Source organism: Nicotiana attenuata, unplaced genomic scaffold (assembly GCF_001879085.1).
Source record: "Nicotiana attenuata strain UT unplaced genomic scaffold, NIATTr2, whole genome shotgun sequence".
Classification (NCBI taxonomy): domain Eukaryota; kingdom Viridiplantae; phylum Streptophyta; class Magnoliopsida; order Solanales; family Solanaceae; genus Nicotiana; species Nicotiana attenuata.
In genome coordinates this window covers 727,236-745,160 of record NW_017670420.1, presented here as the reverse complement: position 1 = coordinate 745,160, position 17,925 = coordinate 727,236, and the positions used below count along the sequence as shown (strand labels likewise).

The 17,925-nt window shown below is 40.3% G+C and overlaps 1 protein-coding gene across 1 annotated transcript; it reads right to left on the bottom strand.

Annotated features, from left to right (window-relative positions):
- Positions 1-10,895: 10,895 nt before the first annotated feature.
- On the bottom strand, positions 10,896-12,245 carry LOC109239178. Its single transcript, XM_019405703.1, has one exon. The coding sequence runs from the start codon at positions 12,243-12,245 to the stop codon at positions 10,896-10,898; it is 1,350 nt and encodes a 449-aa protein (XP_019261248.1).
- Positions 12,246-17,925: the final 5,680 nt, after the last annotated feature.

Here is a 17,925-nt window from a genome sequence, read left to right as displayed (position 1 = left end):
CCCTAGGTCCGAGAATGAGCGATTTTGAGAGTGGATTTTTGTATCAAATCATTGTGTAAGTTCCTCTAACTAATTTTCAAATTATATTTTGTGATTATACCTTAGATTTAACATCAAAATTCATGAGAATCTAAAGGAAAATTTGGGGTTTTAAAGAAAAACCTAGAATTTGAGATTTTTGGATTTTGACGACGATTTTGGGCATGGAATTGAGAATAAATTATATATTTGAGTTCGTAAGGTCAAGGGTAAACTTTATCTTCGGAAAATTTCAGATTCCGGGCACGTGGGCCCGAGGGCGTTTTTGTCAACTTTTCGATCGGGGTTAGGAATTGTATAAATTGGATTATAATGAGTACCTTAGCATATATTAATGGATTTACATAATTATTGGCTAGTTTTGGGGCGTTGTGCATCGATTCGAGTCTTCGGAAGGGCGTGGAATGTCAGTTATGGACCTTCGGAGTGAGGTGAGTCTCCTTTCTAACCTTGTAAGAGTGAATTGTCCCCATAGGTGAAATAATTGATTATGTGCTCCTATTTGTGGGGGCTACGTACGCACGAGGTGACAAGAGTCCGTGCGTAGCTACTATTATGCTATTGTCCGGGTAGTTAGGACCCAAAAGCATGCTATACATGGATTATTTACGAACCTATTGATAGCTTGAATTGCTTAAATCACATCGAATTAGTAAACGAATTTCTAAACAGATAAAATTTCATTTTTCTTAAATAGTTAAAAGAGGATTTGTTTTCATTGGATAATTACTCCGTGTGGACTTCTTGATTGACTGTCTGTGTGTTTATTTATGGAACGGGCCGAACGCCTTGGCAGATTAAATAGATGCATCTATAGGCGCACCGTCGACCCTCGGCAAGTGCACAGTTTACATTTCTGATGGATCGGGTCGTCGCCTCGGCATGATGTGCGCATGTTTGTATTGCTTGACTTGAAACTTATTTGAGTTGTTGTAGCCTCTTTATGGCTTGGAAATAATCGGATAATTATGAATTGGACCATTAGTAAGTGTCGAAGTCGACCATCTCGTCTCTGCTTCTTCGAGATTAGGCGGGATACTCATTGAGTACACGTTGTTTTCGTACTCATACTACACTTCTGTGCATTTTTGTTGCACAGGTATATGTAGCTCTTGTGGCCTACTGGGCGTAGCAGCACGGATGATTTGGGGGCTAGGTGAGATGCATTATTCGAGGCAGCTCGCAGCTAGTATAGCCCTTTTCAGTACATTGTACTTAATTCCTGTCCACTGTATTCCGGAAGGATATTGTATTTTATTTCCTTATCAGTAGATGCTCATGCACTTGTGACACCGGGTTCCGGGATGGTTTGAAGTATTTTGTATTAACTGCTTATCATTTAAATTTGATTTGAGACAATTATCTTTTAAATTGCTAAATTTGAAGGAAAATCCTAGATTTCAAAAGTATTAGAATGAGAATTTGATTAAGTAATTTGGTTGGCTTGCCTGACAGCAGTTTCCGGCGCTATCACGACCCTTAGTGGATTTTGGGTCTTGACAACATGGTATTAGAGCACTAGGTTCCTAGGGTCTCACGAGTCATGAGCAAGTCTAGTAGAGTCTCGCGGATCGGTACAGAGACGTCTGTACTTATCCTCGGGAGGCTGCAGGACTGTTATGAGTACTTCCCTTATTGACTCCTTGTCGTGCGATTAGATTCAGTGAGGCTTATGCCATTGTTCCCTTCCTACTCAATCTTACACGATGCGAACCGCTGGCTATAAATCGAGAATTGAAGAACTGTAATGGTATTACAGATGTGATACGGGATGTTTCTCCCGGTATAGCTAATCGGATTATTATCGTCGCTTTATAGAAGGATATTTTATTGTTTCAGCCCAGTAGCGGTACTTCTGAGGGCTCTGGGGCTAGACACAAGTTGCCATGATGCTTATGAACGATTTTTCCGCAGTACTGATATGATGGTAGGATGTTTGCCCACGTGTCGGGGCAGTGAGTGACTTGAAGGGAAGTTTACTTAGTGCGTGATTCAGAGATTCAGTATTTTACTTCTGGCGAGGGAAAGGCGATCGGACTAAGAATGTGGAGATTCGCGATGATGGAGTAACGAGGCTTGGTATTAGTAAGCGTGGAGGAATTCTCATATGTGATGAGGTGTCATTGTCCTTGATGAATGTACTAAGCTCGCCGGTGTTACGATCTTCTACAATTCTCCTTTGGGGCAGGATATTGCGGGTTAGTATTAAAGAAACGGCTGTTAGATATCGCGAGGCAAGATGGTTCAGGGTTGAATCAACATTTCTAATATTGGCAGCTCGAGAGAGATGATCTCCGGAAAAAAAGTATTTAAAGTTAGTAGCGATTTGTGGATTCAAGTGTTATAAAGATAGATTTTATTAAGGCAACAACTGAGTAGTAAAGGACGAGAAAAGATGTGTGGAAAGTGTCAGACGACGGCTAATAATTTCTAGAAGGCCGAGTATAAGGGGTCAAGGGCCGAGTAGTCGATTAAAAGGATGAGTTTTGCCAAAGTGGGAGAGTGGCGGAGTTGCATATGGGCATTGTGGTAGGATGACTATACACCTTGATAAGAGTTTGGAGTGATTTGGGGAAATTTTTGGTGATTGGTTATTTGGGCCTATGAATTAAATTTGAAGAATGGGCTATTATGCAACAGGAGATTTGATATAACGGAAAAGAGCTGTTTGAATGAAGAAGGATGACAATAACTTTGAATTTGGAAGATGCTGCCGCACGTTTAATGGATGTCCACGAGGGGTGAATGGACTTGTGCAGCTGGAGAGTGAGCTCAGACTCTGGATGAGTTATTGATGTCGTGGTGATTGTACCCCGTGTAGCAGCGTTGGAAGATTTCGGGGAGTGACTCCTACAGGTGGGGTATTCATGTGAGTAGGTTAGCAGTCACGTGGTTGGCGAGGCTTCTGCGAAGAGTTCTACTGGTTATACAACGAAGGGAATTGTTGTGTGAATGTTGATAATGATTCAGAATATAAAAAGGGGGGGGGGCTTCCACAGTGAGGTATCGAGAATTTTGGCGATTGATTGCGTTAGGCTATGTCAATAAGAGATGAGGAACTCCGGTGAGTTCCAGATTTGTGAAGTAATGTCTTCAAGCTAAGTGGGAGAGTCCCGCCGCTTATGATTGGGTTGCACGGTTAGCTACTTGCGAGGTTTCTGGTTATTAGCATATTGCTGAGCTGTTTCAGCTACGGAAAAGAACATAAGTGGTGAATTAAGCAAAGGGATTATTAAAGGTGAGCCATCGTTGGCCTTATTGGCCCATGTCCAGACTTGGGGAAGGATTCAAGATTGTGTTTGTAAAGATGCGGGTTCCAAGAGAAGGGATTCTGCCAGGTGCATCACCAATGAGGTATTCATGTGCTAGAAGATTTATGGAATTGATTATATTCGGGACCAAGTCAGAGTGGGTGGCTCTCAGTAACGGTTCTGATGGGTTCAAAAAAAAGATAAAGTATGATGCCTAATGATTTCGAGCCTATAGATACGGTTTAGAATGGAGCTTGATAACGGCCTATGAGAAGAGGCATACAGTGTTCTATGGTGCTTTGACTTGCAGTGTAGAACTTGAGAGGAAAATGGGAAGAGATTTCGGATTCGTAATAGGATTAGCAGAATAGTCATGCCAGTTGAGGGTGCGAATATGCGCGCAAGGAAGGTATGAATTGGTTCGTGGGATTTGAGATAGCATGGTCTCGCGATTCAGGGTCACTCGGGATGAGTGCGGACGGAGTATGATAAGTGACAAATGGTGTTAGTATTATCTCTAAGGAAATCAAGGATAAATTGGGAGAAGGTAGATTGATTGGCCATAGTTGAATTTGGCATATTGGTGATTAGCGATCAGTTTCCTCAGCGTGATCGAGTTATGCAAGTGAGTTGCGATGGTACGTATGAGGCTTGTCAGCTGCCCTAATTGATATTATTCAGAAGCATTCTTATGTTATGGCTTGTTATGTGTAAGCAGATCCCGGAAGGGTTATGGTGGCTTGGACCACTACTTAGAGATTTGCATATTCTATGGTTTTGAGAATTCGCCTGTGTGTTGCTATGTTCTTCCTGAAGTGAGTTCAGTGAAAAGCTTTTATGTGACGAAGTGTTAACCTATTAGTGGTTCCGAAGCAATGATGAAAAACGAGTTCCATCATATATTGGCATGTTAAGTGCAGTGAGTGGTATGGAATTTGCATTGAAGAGTAAGGTAGCAGTTCGGTGTTGACAAGGATGTCACAAGCTAGGATGAGCGGGAAAGGAGTTTCGACGTTTAAGGTAGGCTGGTATTGCCTTCAGCGTCACCTGAGATCGGTGTTTTGTGAAAAGGGCTTTGCATCCTGGTTAATGATTCTTGATCGCTTTTCGGCGTTAGTGCCGCCGGTGGTTTGGAGGTAAGACCCAGTTATTTGTTATGGTAGGTTGTGGGAGTGTGTCCCACATGAAGATTGTACAAATGTGGCATGTAGTCACTTGATTGATTAAAGATTTAAACCGAGTATGAAGGTTGTAGTGATTACGTTAAATTGAGAATTGATGCCTGGAGGGCTCTCTGATTCTGAGTTGTGATTGTGGATGAGTACTCCGGTTATGACGGTTGTTCTTGTGTGTTATAAGAAAGGGGAAGTTAGTATGGACCTTTGAAAGGTTATTGGCCTATTTTGATACGATCAGGATCGACTTGAGGTCGGTGGATGGATTTAAGCGTGAATATGGGCCCTATGTCAGGCAAGTTGTGTTCATTTCAGCAAGCGTTCCTTATGGAAGAGCAGTAGGGGTGTTATTTATCATCAGCTATTTCGTGCAATGATATATAAATTACGCCGTATGAGTTGTGAGACGGCTTGGTAAATTTCTTATGTGTTGAGATTCCGCGTAGCGACAATGTTATATTAGCAGGATGGCTCTTGAGATTTGGATCGGGTATCGCACCTCAGTTGTGCTTGAATCCCGTAGCCTATAGCGCTATCTGTTCCCTCAGGGATGGTATTATGCACCTAGCGTGTTTCTGATCGATATTTGGAATTTTGTTTTAGCGAGCAATTTAGCTCGACGTATATCTCCTTATGTGAGTTCGATGTGTGGATCGGGTGGCACACCGCCATGGGTATGTTGTTTGGATCGGGTTGCGGGCCGCAACAGTGTGATGTTCGGTACAGTTCCTCATATTTGNCTGCAAATCTCTTCCGTTGTGGCGGCATTATAAGAGTTAGAGTAAGACTTGTGTATGTCATGGGGTGCCATGGGAGCATCAGATTCCTGGAATTTCGACTAAGTTGATCAGAAAGTGTTATTGTGGTCCGGTGATTAAAGTGATGCTAGGTGTGAATTCAGCAAAGTTATGCAGCCATGTTTGGGTACAGCGTGTAGGGATTGATGTAATGATCTTTGTTGGAAACAGGTCGGGCATAGAATTTCGGATGTTGGAATTGGGCTTTAAGGCGTATCTGCTTGAATAAAAGAGAATGTCTTTAGAATTGATCGAGCTAATGTGCTCAATTGAGTTGTGGTAGCACGGGAAGGTGCATCAGAAGTTAACCAATGATTTCAGACTACTTTAGTGTAGTTCTCAGCACGTTCGAGGACGAACGTATGTTTAAGTGGGAGAGAATGTAACGACCCGACCGGTCGTTTTGAGCTCTAGCGCATTGTTCAGAAGTCTGAGGCCATGAACAGCTTCATTTCAGGCATTATGACTTGTACGCGTGGTCCGGATTGAATTTCGGGAAGTCCATAGTTGATTTGGAAAGAGAATTCTCATTTCGGAAGATTAAAGTTGAAGAATGAACTAGGATTAGAATTTTGAGTAAACGACCTCGGAATAGGGATCTGAAGGTTCCAGCAGGTTCATATGATGATTTAGGAATTGGGCGTATGCCCGGATCGGATTTTGGATGACCCAGGAGCATTTTGGCGCCTATTGTGAAAAGTAGCATTTTGAAAGAAATTTCATTAGTTTGGTTGAAGTGCATTTCAGTGATATCGATGTCCGTTTGGGATTCCGAGTCTGGGAGCAGCTCTGTATGGTGATTTTTGAGTTGGGAGTGCGATCGGAAGTGAATTCGGAGGTCCGTAGGTCATTTTGGAGCCATTTGGCTAAAGATAGAAATTTGAAGGTTTTGAGAAGTGGACTTTTTGATATCGGGGTTGGAATCCGATTCCAAAAGTTGGAGTAGGTTTGTAATATCGAATATGACTTGTGTGCAAAATTTGAGGTCAATCGGACGTGATTTGATAGGTTTAAGCATCGAAAGTAGAAGTTGGAAGTTTTAAAGTTCATAAAGCTTGGATTGGGGGTTGATTCATAATTTTAGTGTTGTTTGATGTGATTTGAGGCCTCGAGCATGTCCGTAATGTGTTTTGGGACTGGTTGGTGTGATTGGTCGGGGTCCCGGGGGCCTCGGGTGTGTTTCAGGTTGTATCGCGCTCTTATTTGATATTTCAACGTCGTTTCTTTGGACATAAAGGGTACCATATTAAGCAAATGAGCTCCAAATTTAGTTTTTATTGAACCATTAGATCCGTATCGTAATTACGGAGCCATGGAAAAAAGAATCATCGAATTCGGACATCGTATGAGGAAGTTATGCTCATTTTTGTGTCGGGAAAACTGCTGTTTCTGGTATGGTCGCAATTGCGAACATAACCATCGCAATTGCGATGCCCAGTTCGCAATTGCGAACTTTTTGTCGCAAATGCGACCCTTTCCAGCTCTTCGTTCGCAATTGCGAAGGCCTTCTTCATTTTTGCGAGGGTTCGCACCCTGGATCGCAAATGCGACATCCGCGACTTGATTTTATCTGTGTAACTCGAGGTTTTGCTTCATTTTATCATATTTTGAACCCTAGGTCCGAGAATGAGCGATTTTGAGAGTGGATTTTTGTATCAAATCATTGGGTATGTTCCTCTAACTAATTTTCAATTATATTTTGTGATTATAACTTAGATTTAACATCAAAATTCGTGAGAATCTAAAGGAAAATTTGGGGTTTTAAAGAAAAACCTAGAATTTGAGATTTTTGGATTTTGACAAAGATTTTGGGCATGGAATTGAGAATAAATTATATATTTGAGTTCGTAAGGTCATGGGTAAATTTTATCTTCGGAAAATTTCGGATTCTGGGCACGTGGGCCCGAGGGCATTTTTGTCAACTTTTCGATCGGGGTTAGGAATTGTTATAAATTGGATTATAATGAGAACCTTAGCATATATTAATGGATTTACATAATTATTGGCTAGTTTTGGAGCATTGTGCATCGATTCGAGTCTTCGGAAGGGCGTGGAATGTCTGTTATGGACCTTCGGAGCGAGGTGAGTCTCCTTTCTAACCTTTTTTTTTTAGTTAAACATTATATTTCTATTTATTCAAAATGAATACAATTTAGTCCTAGTAGCAGTTTTGACTCACTGCTACCACTATACATCATTTATCAATTACAAAGTCTATACTATGCTATATTTGATATGCTGTATTTACAATCAAGGAAAAAAATCCAGCTGCTCCAATGCTGCTTTCCATCTACTGTGATTCTTCCCTCGTACATGGATGTGTTGGACCATCTCCCTGCAGACCTTCTGCTCATCAATCCTCTTTTGCTCAAATCTGCTACTATTCCTCTCCCTCCATATCACTGCAACCATCATAGTAAAAATGCAGCAAGTGATGCCACTTAATCCTTTCCTACTTTTTGCTATAATACTGATCCACTGCAGTTCACATTCCCAGTCACCTATGTTCCTTGTGTACCCCAGCCATTTACACATTTTAGCCCATATTCTATTTGTGATCATGCATTCAAAATATAGGTGGTTGAAGGTTTCCTGAGTTTGTTTACAGAAGGTGCATTCATTTGGGACATTGATGCCTATTTGCATTAATCTATCCACAGTTGCTAATCTTCTCTGCATTGCAAGCCATAGGATAAATCTGAATCTAGGATGCACACCTGGATGTAGCATTACTCCTCTCCATGCAACTTTAATGTATTCTGGCACCATTTTCTTATACAAATGCTGAATTTTGAGCTTCCCATTGCTACACACACTAGTTAGCCTTTGAGTTAAATTCCCTTGCAATTGTGACTGCTGCATTACCTCCTCTCTTCTGTCAAAGATTTTCCTGATAACCCATGCTGCTGCCTTAGGAGTCTTCATTGTTTCCAGTTCCTTCTTCTTTATGTAGAAACTGTGTACCCATTTTATCCACAAACAATCCTTTTTCCTGTTAAGGTCCCACAAATGCTTTGTAACTGCAGCTTTATTCCATACTTTGATGTCTAATATATTCAGTCCCCCTGCAACTATTGGTTTGCACACATTGGCCCAAGCTATTAGGGCCTTCCTAGACACTGTTACACTTCCAGTCCAAAGGTATGTTCTGCATATTGTCTCTATCATTTTCAGCACTTTCTTTGGAAATATGAACACCTGTGCCCAATATGTTTGGATGCCAAAGAGCACTGATTTTATCAGTTGGCATCTCCCAGCATAGGATAATAGTTTTGCTGACCAACAGGTAATCCTTGCTGTGATTTTTTCTATCAATGGCAAGTACTGTCCTATACTCAACTTCTTTGAGTCCAGTGGCACTCCTAGATATCTGAATGGTAGCTTACCTTCAGTGAATCCCAGTTTCTGCAAGATGTCTTCCTTCTCCCTCTGAGTTACTCCAGCCATATATATAGCACTCTTGCTAATGTTTGCCTGTAATCCAGATGCTTTGGAAAATCTCTGAAATGCTTCATTCAGAAGTTGAATAGAAGTCATATCAGCTCGACAGTATATCAGTAAATCATCTGCAAAGCATACATGTGTACTATTCATTTTTCTACATTTAGGGTGAAAGTTGAAGTCTCCATTCCTGTACAGTTGCTTCAGCTCCCTACTCAAGTATTCCATTGCTATAACAAACAAGTAAGGGGACATAGGATCCCCTTGCCTAATCCCTCTTTTCCCTTTAAAGGGTTTAGTCAATCCTCCATTTAGTAACAGTGAGTAGGAGACTGTGGTTATACAAGCCATTATCCAGGTGATAAATTTGCAAGGAAATCCCATATCTATCAGAATTTGCTTCAGGAAACTCCACTCCAATGTATCATATGCTTTCCTCAAATCTATTTTCATCACACATCTTGGTGATACTCCTTTTCTAGCATAACCTTTGAACAACTCATGACTTAGCAAGATGTTATCCACTATGCTTCTACCTTCTATAAATGTAGACTGAGCTTGATCTATCAAACCATTCAGCACTCCTTTGATTCTTCTTGTGAGTACCTTTGATATGATCTTATACAAAGTAGTACAACAAGCTATAGGTCTGTAATCTTTGACTGTTGCTGGAACTTTTACTTTTGGCACTAGAGCAATGGCTGTTGTGTTGATCATCTGGGGTATTCTGTTAGTTTTAAAGAAGTTCTGCACTGCTTCAAATATATCTTCCTTCACTATTTCCCAGTTTCTTGTGAAGAATTCCACAGGAAAACCATCAACCCCTGGTGCTTTATCCTTTGGCATGTCCTTAATAGCTTCTATTATCTCTTCATTTGTCACAGGCTGAATTAGTAATCTTTGTTGTTCCAATGTTAAACAAGGTCCCTCTTTTATAACTTCTGTATTAGCACATTGTAGTTCAGGGGCACAGTCCCCCATTAAAGTTTGAAACACCTTTATAAATTCTTCTTCAACTAGCTTTGCATCTGTGATCTTCATACCTGTGTCAGTGTAAATGGATGTGATGTTGTTCTGGCTAGATCTGATTTTCCATTGAGCATGGAAATACCTAGTGTTAGCATCACCACATTCAATCCAAAGTGCTCTTGCTTTCTGTCTGATCACTTGTTCCTCTATGCTGCTCCATTTCTCTATTTGTTCTAATGTTTGTCTTTCCTCCTCTATCAGCATTGTGTCCATAGGCCTGCTTTTCAGTTGGCTTTGAACAATCTCCAATTTTTCCTTCTCTTTTTCCAGCTTCTGCTTATAGGATCCCATGTATGCATTTATGCCCCTCAATTGTTCCTTCATTTCCTTCAGTTTCCCCCATACTCTTTGCATAGGCTCACCATCATATTTCTGCTCCCATACTTTCTCTATCACATTGCTAAACTGAGGGTGTTCGATAACATTTTCATAGAATCTGAATGGCTTAGGGTGGAGAGGCTTAGCCTTTCCACATTTTATAAGGATAGGGGAGTGGTCAGAGACTAAGGGATTCATGTAGTCTGCTTCTACATGGCCATACTGTTGTATCCACTGGTAGTTCCCCAGGGCCCAATCAATCTTGCTATAAACTCTGCTTCCATCATCTTGCTTATTGGTCCATGTATAATGCCATCCTGTTGCTCTCACTGGTGTCAATTGCAAGTCTTCAATCATTTCTTTGAATCCCTTAACTTCAGCAATTGTTACTGGTGATCCAATCCTATCATCAGAACTTAGGACATTATTGAAGTCACCAGATAATATCCAAGTCTCCTTGTCTGGTATACTGATATGTCTCAAGTCATTCCACAGCTTTTCTCTCTTTTTGCCATCATTTTGAGCATAGATGACACTAAGATGAGTTTTAAACTGTGTACTAGCATCCTCCACAATGCAGTGAATGTATTGATCTGACATGTGGCACACCTGCATTTGTACAGTGTTTCTCCAAAAGATCCATATTCTACCATTCACAGCATATTGGTAATTGCAGCATACATTCCATCCTTTTGCTATTTTCTCCTGCACTTTTTTTGACTTATGTTCTTTTACTCTAGTTTCAATACAACCCATAATATCTATTTTATTTTTAGCAATAAGAGCTCTCACCTCCTTTTGCTTGAGGGCTTGATTCAGCCCTCTAATGTTCCATGTAGCAATTATCATTTGGATTTTAAAGGATCAGGTGGTCTAGGCTCAGCTTGATGACCACTTCTCTCCTTCTGAATGTAGTCAGCTTCAGATTTTTCTTTTTCACTCTGTCCCTCCATTCCTGAATTCATGATCACATTGACAGCTATGCTGCTTTTCTTCCTTTCATCACCTCTAGGTAGTACATTTCCTCCTGTGTTTTCTGTTTTCCTGCTCATACATTGTAGTACTTCCACTGTGTCTTCTTTTGGTTGATTCTCTTCATTCACTTGGTTCTGCTTTACAACCCAGGTTTGTTTTATGATCTTCCCCTGCCTCTTTTTCCTTTTTCTCTGCCTTTCCCCCTTATTCTCTCCTTCAGATTCTTCCCCTTGCTCCTGCTTCTTCTCCTCTTTCATATTATACCAGCAATCCATTGAGTCATGTCCAAATCTTAGACATTCATTGCAGAAGCTAGGTTTCCAATCATACTCAATGTCTTGAGTCATTTGGCCATAAGGAGTTTCCACTTCAATTTGGTCAGGGAGCATATGAGCAACATCCACTTCTACTAATACTCTAGCATAGGAGATTTTCTCATAGTGAGCAGTAAATCGATCAGTGTATAATGGCTTACCAATAGCACTAGCCATTTTACTAAGTGCTTCAGTAGACCAAAATCCCACCGGCAGCCCTGGGAACCTCACCCACACTGGAATTGTGCTTAGCACATCTTTGTTGAACGTGAAGTCAATTTCCCAGATTCTAAGTACCACAGGCTTGTTTCGAAATGTGTAGGGTCCAGATTGCAGCACTAGATCCCTGTCCGCTTTGGAATTGAATCGAAAAATACAGTACCCCTCAGCATGCATAAGGATCTTAGGCTTTGTTACAAAATTCCACACATTAAGCACATAATTCTCCATAGCCTTTTCATACGGATTTTCCCCTATCACATACCTTATCAAAGCAGTTTTCCAATATTCCTCTTGTGCTTTCAGATCATCCGCACATAGTTTAACCACTTTCTTACCTTCTCTATCAACTGGAGGCACATATGAAAGTGATTTACCCATTTGTAAGCTGCGATTTCCACGAACAACATCAGCTGTTGTAGGCGTGGGCTTTCTCGATCCACTAGCTTCTGAATACTGGAGTTGCCTTACCGTTGAGTTCAATTGCTCTTCCATTTTCACTACCTTTAATTGAGATTCATCCTCTGAGCTGCTTAATTCATCTCCTTCCTCAATCGATTGAAACTTCTGTGGTAGAAAATTACCAAAAGTTAGCGGAGATAATTCCTTTTGAATACCATTCTCTGGAGTAATTAACTTCTCCTTCTGCGGATCAGGGCCATGCAACGTTTTCCGGCGACGTGCCATTTACTCCGGTGACAATCGCGGTCTTTGCTATTGTGCGTCGAACATAACTGTAAATCGCCAGAGCTATTATCGAAGGCCAGTTTTCTAGTCTCCTTTCTAACCTTGTAAGAGGGAATTGTCCCCATAGGTGAAATAATTGATTATGTGCTCCTATTTGTGGGGGCTACGTACCCACGAGGTGACGAGAGTCCGTGCGTAGCTACTATTATGCTATTGTCCGGGTAGTTAGGACCCAAAAGCATGCTATACTTGGATTATTTACGAACCTATTGATAGCTTGAATTGCTTAAATCACATCGAATTAGTAAACAAATTTCTAAACAGATGAAACTTCATTTTTCTTAAATGGTTAAAAGAGGATTTGTTTTCATTGGATAATTACTCTGTGTGGACTTCTTGATTAACTGTCTGTGTGTTTATTTATGGAACGGGCCGAACGCCTCGGCAGATTAAATAGATGCATATATAGGCGCGCCGTCGACCCTCGGCAAGTGCACAGTTTACATTTCTGTTGGAATCGGGCCGTCGCCTCGGCATGATGTGCGCATGCTTGTATTGCTTGCCTTGAAACTTATTTGAGTTGTTGTAGCCTCTTTATGGCTTGGAAATAATCGGATAATTACGAAAAGGAATTTTGGGAAATTTCCTATAAAAGAATGGATTGTTTACTTGTTTCCTTCTATTTGGACTAAAATCATGTTTATAGAAATCCACAATTTTAATGTATTACTGACCTCCCTATTGGACCATTATTAAGTTTCGAAGTCGACCATCTCGTCTCTACTTCTTCGAGATTAGGCGGGATACTCATTGAGTACACTTTGTTTTCGTACTCATACTACACTTCTGTGCATTTTTGTTGCACAGGTATATGTAGCTCTTGTGGCCTACTGGGCGTAGCAGCACGGATGATTTGGGGGCTAGGTGAGTTGTATTATTCGAGGCGGCCCACAGCTAGTATAGCCCTTTTCAGTACATTGTACTTAATTCCTGTCCACTGTATTCCGGACGGATGTTATATTTTATTTCCTTATCAGTAGATGCTCATGCACTTGTGACACCGGGTTCTGGGATGGTTTGAAGTATTTTGTATTAACTGCTTATCATTTAAATTTGATTTGAGACAATTATCTTTTAAATTGCTAAATTTGAAGGAAAATCCTAGATTTCAAAAGTATTAGAACGAGAATTTGATTAAGTAATTTGGTTGGCTTGCCTGACAGCAGTGTCCGGCGCCATCACGACTCTTAGTTGATTTTGGGTCATGACAGCTTACGAATTTAATTTCTCAAAATGGCTCGTTACAAGGCAATTCTTAACTCGATTTTTCCGTAAGTTAAATCCAATTTTTCCCAAACATTATATTTATGTCCAAACATCATATATAGTCATATCATGTCTTTACACTCATTCAATAATGATTAAAAAGTCTCATATTCATTATACGTCACCTTAGGTTGCACAGGGTGTAATACCAAACTTGTCGACTTTCGACAAAACTTATCTTCTTCAATTCTTTTAGCTTCTAAGCCTTACAACCATCTTGGTACTTGTTATTCATGATCTTGAATATTATTAACTTCCACGGTAACCTGATTAACTTACTTTATAAATTTTTCAAAGTTTATTTTATTTCTGATCTTACATCAATTACCTTACGACGTACTCTTAAGTACGAAAACATGGGGTGTAACATCATTTCCCCCTTTGGAACATTCGTCCTCGAATGTTGACTGATGCACTTATCAGTATCATAACCCATAGCTCTTACGAATATTTTAATATTGTCCTTGCCATCTAGCCAACTGTTTTGTAAACAAATCCAAAGGCCAGGGCATCCCCTCCCCTTTAGGCCTCTTTCTGACACCACGACTTGTAGTCGGAAACCTTACAATCTTGTAACTATTGCTACCTTCTATCATGCATCCCGTACCACTTTTTCCTTGTATGTGCGCCCATACGACTTTTCCCTCCAGCTTTATCCTCCAGTTTTTAGCCAATCTCTAGGCCTCACCTTGTAAACATATGCAAAGCTTGACAATATGTCCCTCTGGACATATATAGGTATAATGAAGTTCTTCGCTCGGTACTTTGTTGAACTTACAAATATTGCTATGCGTTACTTCATGGACCCGGTTATCTATCCGTATGACTTTACCGCATCTAGGTAGGTCGTACTGTACTTACTGAGGCCTGCCACTAAACTCTAGGTTATTTTCGTTATTTATCCTATATGAATAAATCTAAGTCCGTTAATGCTTCCTCATTACTGTTCATCTTAAGAACGACGACCTAATCTCATCTTATACTTTGTGTCTTTTGTCCATTCATTGTTGATTCACCTCAATATTGATCTACAATTTACCACTGATAACTTGAAATTTCTTACATAATCAATATGGCCCATGTTGCATCGAGCAACATCTTGAGTAATTTCCATAACCGTTTTTCATAGCATCCCAATGTGATTCACCTTACTTGGGTGTGTCATTTCTGTACAATTCATGAAATCCCCCTTTTTCAAATCATTATTCAATCGAAGGCCCGAACGTCATCCCTTATTTATCACAACTATATCCTCATTCTATTACCAGGGCATCGTTTTCTCTCTTCTAAATGCTACTAGTCTCAGACTCCTTTGAGTTCTTTCAGGCTATACTGAGCTTTGCATAACTTAGAGAAACCATCAGCTCTTTTATTTTCCTAGGCTTAATTCCGAGGACTTATCCATTTCTCGTCACCTTCTTACTCGCCCTTTCTTGTCCTTACTCCTGTCTTCCTAAAACCTGTCTATTTACCATACTTTAGCTTGCGACCTATACATATCTATTTATACTATTCGCAACCTTCCTTCAACTTGCTTGCACCATAGATTTCCTTGTGTTATTCTGGATCATCAAGCGAGACATCACATCATCTCTAACTCTTCTTCACTCTCTTAAGCAGGCTTCTCGATACCTAGAAACCATAAGCTGGAAGGCATGCCGCTGCTATCTTTCTTGGATACTGAATCCCAATGCTTCTAACCTTCTATCCGAAGTAAGGACTATTCACAACCTTCTGCACTTGAGTATCTCGTACATTGCTCCCCTTTACCTCACTTGCTCTAAAATCTCGCATCACGTCTTCTATCTCTTTCATAACTTCCCTTCTACATAGGTATGATTTACATCCACAACTTGAAGCTCTATTGTAATACATTCACCTCTGGTGCATACACAATTCAGTGGGAGCTTTATACTAACTTGTTATGAGGTATGGTTGTCATACTATCTCTTTTGTACCTCTGATATTAAGGGTGATCCTGCAATGTTCTCAATCACAATTTCTTTTAATTTTCTGGGACCAATAATCATACTTCTGATTTACTTGGTTGATGTAAGTCTTTAGTTTCCTCTTCCTTCTAATCAGCCGTTATGTAGGCTTAAGCTATCTTCTGATCTATGGCTTATCGCATTTAGTTATTGCTTTAGCCCTTCATGTACGCTATGGAATATCCATGATACAATCTTCTATCAATTCAATCCTTTGTCTATGACCTGGACTCAATTCTTTCATTTAACTTATACCGGAGTCTTCTACGACTGTATGATTGTCAACATATATGCTGCATGGATAATACTCCGAACTCTTAAGTGCGTTCATAATGTACCCAACTCTGGATCATTGATCGAATAATTCCTTTCGTCCTCAACTTTTTTTAAATGTAAGCAATTACTTTTCCTGGTCTTTCTGCCCCCTTGTTGCATGCATACTTAACTTATATTAGTGCCCACACATATTGGAATTTCACACAACTCATGCGATCTTGAATATCACTTCTAATTTTACTTCCCGTTCATTAGCCACGATAGGTGTCACTTTCTTATGGAGTGCATACAACGTTGTTGTGAGACTGTTGTTATAGATTACTTCCTCTTTAGGTCACTGAGCTTAGGTTGAAGCCTTCTTCCTTACTTCCTCAAATAGTCTTTCATTGTAGTACTTAGGGAGGATCCTCTAACTCTTGTAAAGCTGCGAGCTTATTACAACGAATACTCGACGGAATTTTTGATGTCCTGCCTCTCCTATAATTATCCATAATTTATGCTCATGTGCTTGTAGGGTTGCTTCTGAACTTAATATATTGACTGTCCTCCCAGTGGCATTCTATTTTATTCCAGTAACACTCATACGGTACCTTTAACTACCCCAACTCCTATGTGAATATTTCTTAAGGGTCACGATGTCATATCTGCGAGGTTGAATTCCTCATGTTGGGGTTCACTATGTTTATCATGCACCATCTGCTGATTTGTCTGTATCCTCTTCTCTAGCCATAGCTAGGCTCTTCCTGAATCAACTACTGACTACTCGTTAGCCCATTCTCATATCAACATTCCGCGTAATCATTCTTGGGTTATTTCTTTTGTCTTAACTTACCTCTCGCACTAGCTCCTTATTTATCAAAAACATCCTGGGCCAAAACCCTTACTTCCTCTCCTTGATGTCATGTTTGCATAATGTTCTAGAGTCGTAGCATACCTGTAGGATTTGAATAAGTGCAATCTCATTCATTCCTCAATTTTATCGCATTCTTCCTTTACCATTCCATAGTTACTAGAATCACTTAATTCTGACTTAATGTCACATCACTCCATATTCCCCCTTTAGGAAGGTGCTAAGATTTAGTGCTACGATGATCTACGTATAGATGCTTTACCTCTTTATCTTTGGCTTCTTATCACATCATCAATGACCATTACTCGCCTTGCGGTAATCCTTCTGTACCATGGATAACAAAATTCCTTACTCACGAGGGAGACACCTAGTGTAACTAGCACACATAGTCTCTTAAGCTTAACTTTGCTTGCATTGTTTGCTTTCGGGAAGCGTCTTCCTGAATGATCATGCTCAGAATTTCTCATAAATCTTCTTTTGTTGTCCATTTTATTATTTCCGGAACGCAATCTGAAATTCTCATGATGCCGACCATTATCAAATCACTCACTCCCTAATTCATGTTTAGTTTATCTTGTTCACCAGTCCATACCGATTCTTATTACTCTGAGGTCTAACTTTTCCTTCTGGCAATTACGTTAGAATCACAAACTTATTTCTCGAAAGGGTATGACTTTATGGCCTATACTCCTTTGTTGTCTCAAGGCCTGTCACCTCTCGTCTTTTCCTTCTCTTGACTATAGACTCTGTAATACCGTCATTTTCTTTATCTACTATTTTCATCCATGTACCACATCTTACTCATCATAAGCCTCATGAAAAAATCGAGTTCCTCTTACTCAACTCTTCCATAGCCACATGCAGTATTGGTAACTAGGGATTATGATGCATCTTACACTCCTTCTTACTTGAGTTTTGATTAGAAAGGTGTACAAAATAGTCCCAAAGGCTCACATATTGTACTTGATTGCAGGGTTTTGTCAACAAGGTGACAATACCTCAAATCCAGCTAAAAAAGGAGTGAAACATGCACAAGTACCAAGAACAAGTCCAAGCTCAGTAAAACAGGACCAATGCGGCCGCACTCCATTCTGTGCGGTCCGTAAAGAAAAGGTTCAGAGAGTGCTCATTTCAGGCAGCCAAGCAATGCGGCCACACTCCATTTCGTGCGGACCGCATTGACTTCATTGCGTCCGCACTCGATTTTGTGCCGTCCGCAAAGCTCAAGTTCAGAGAGTTT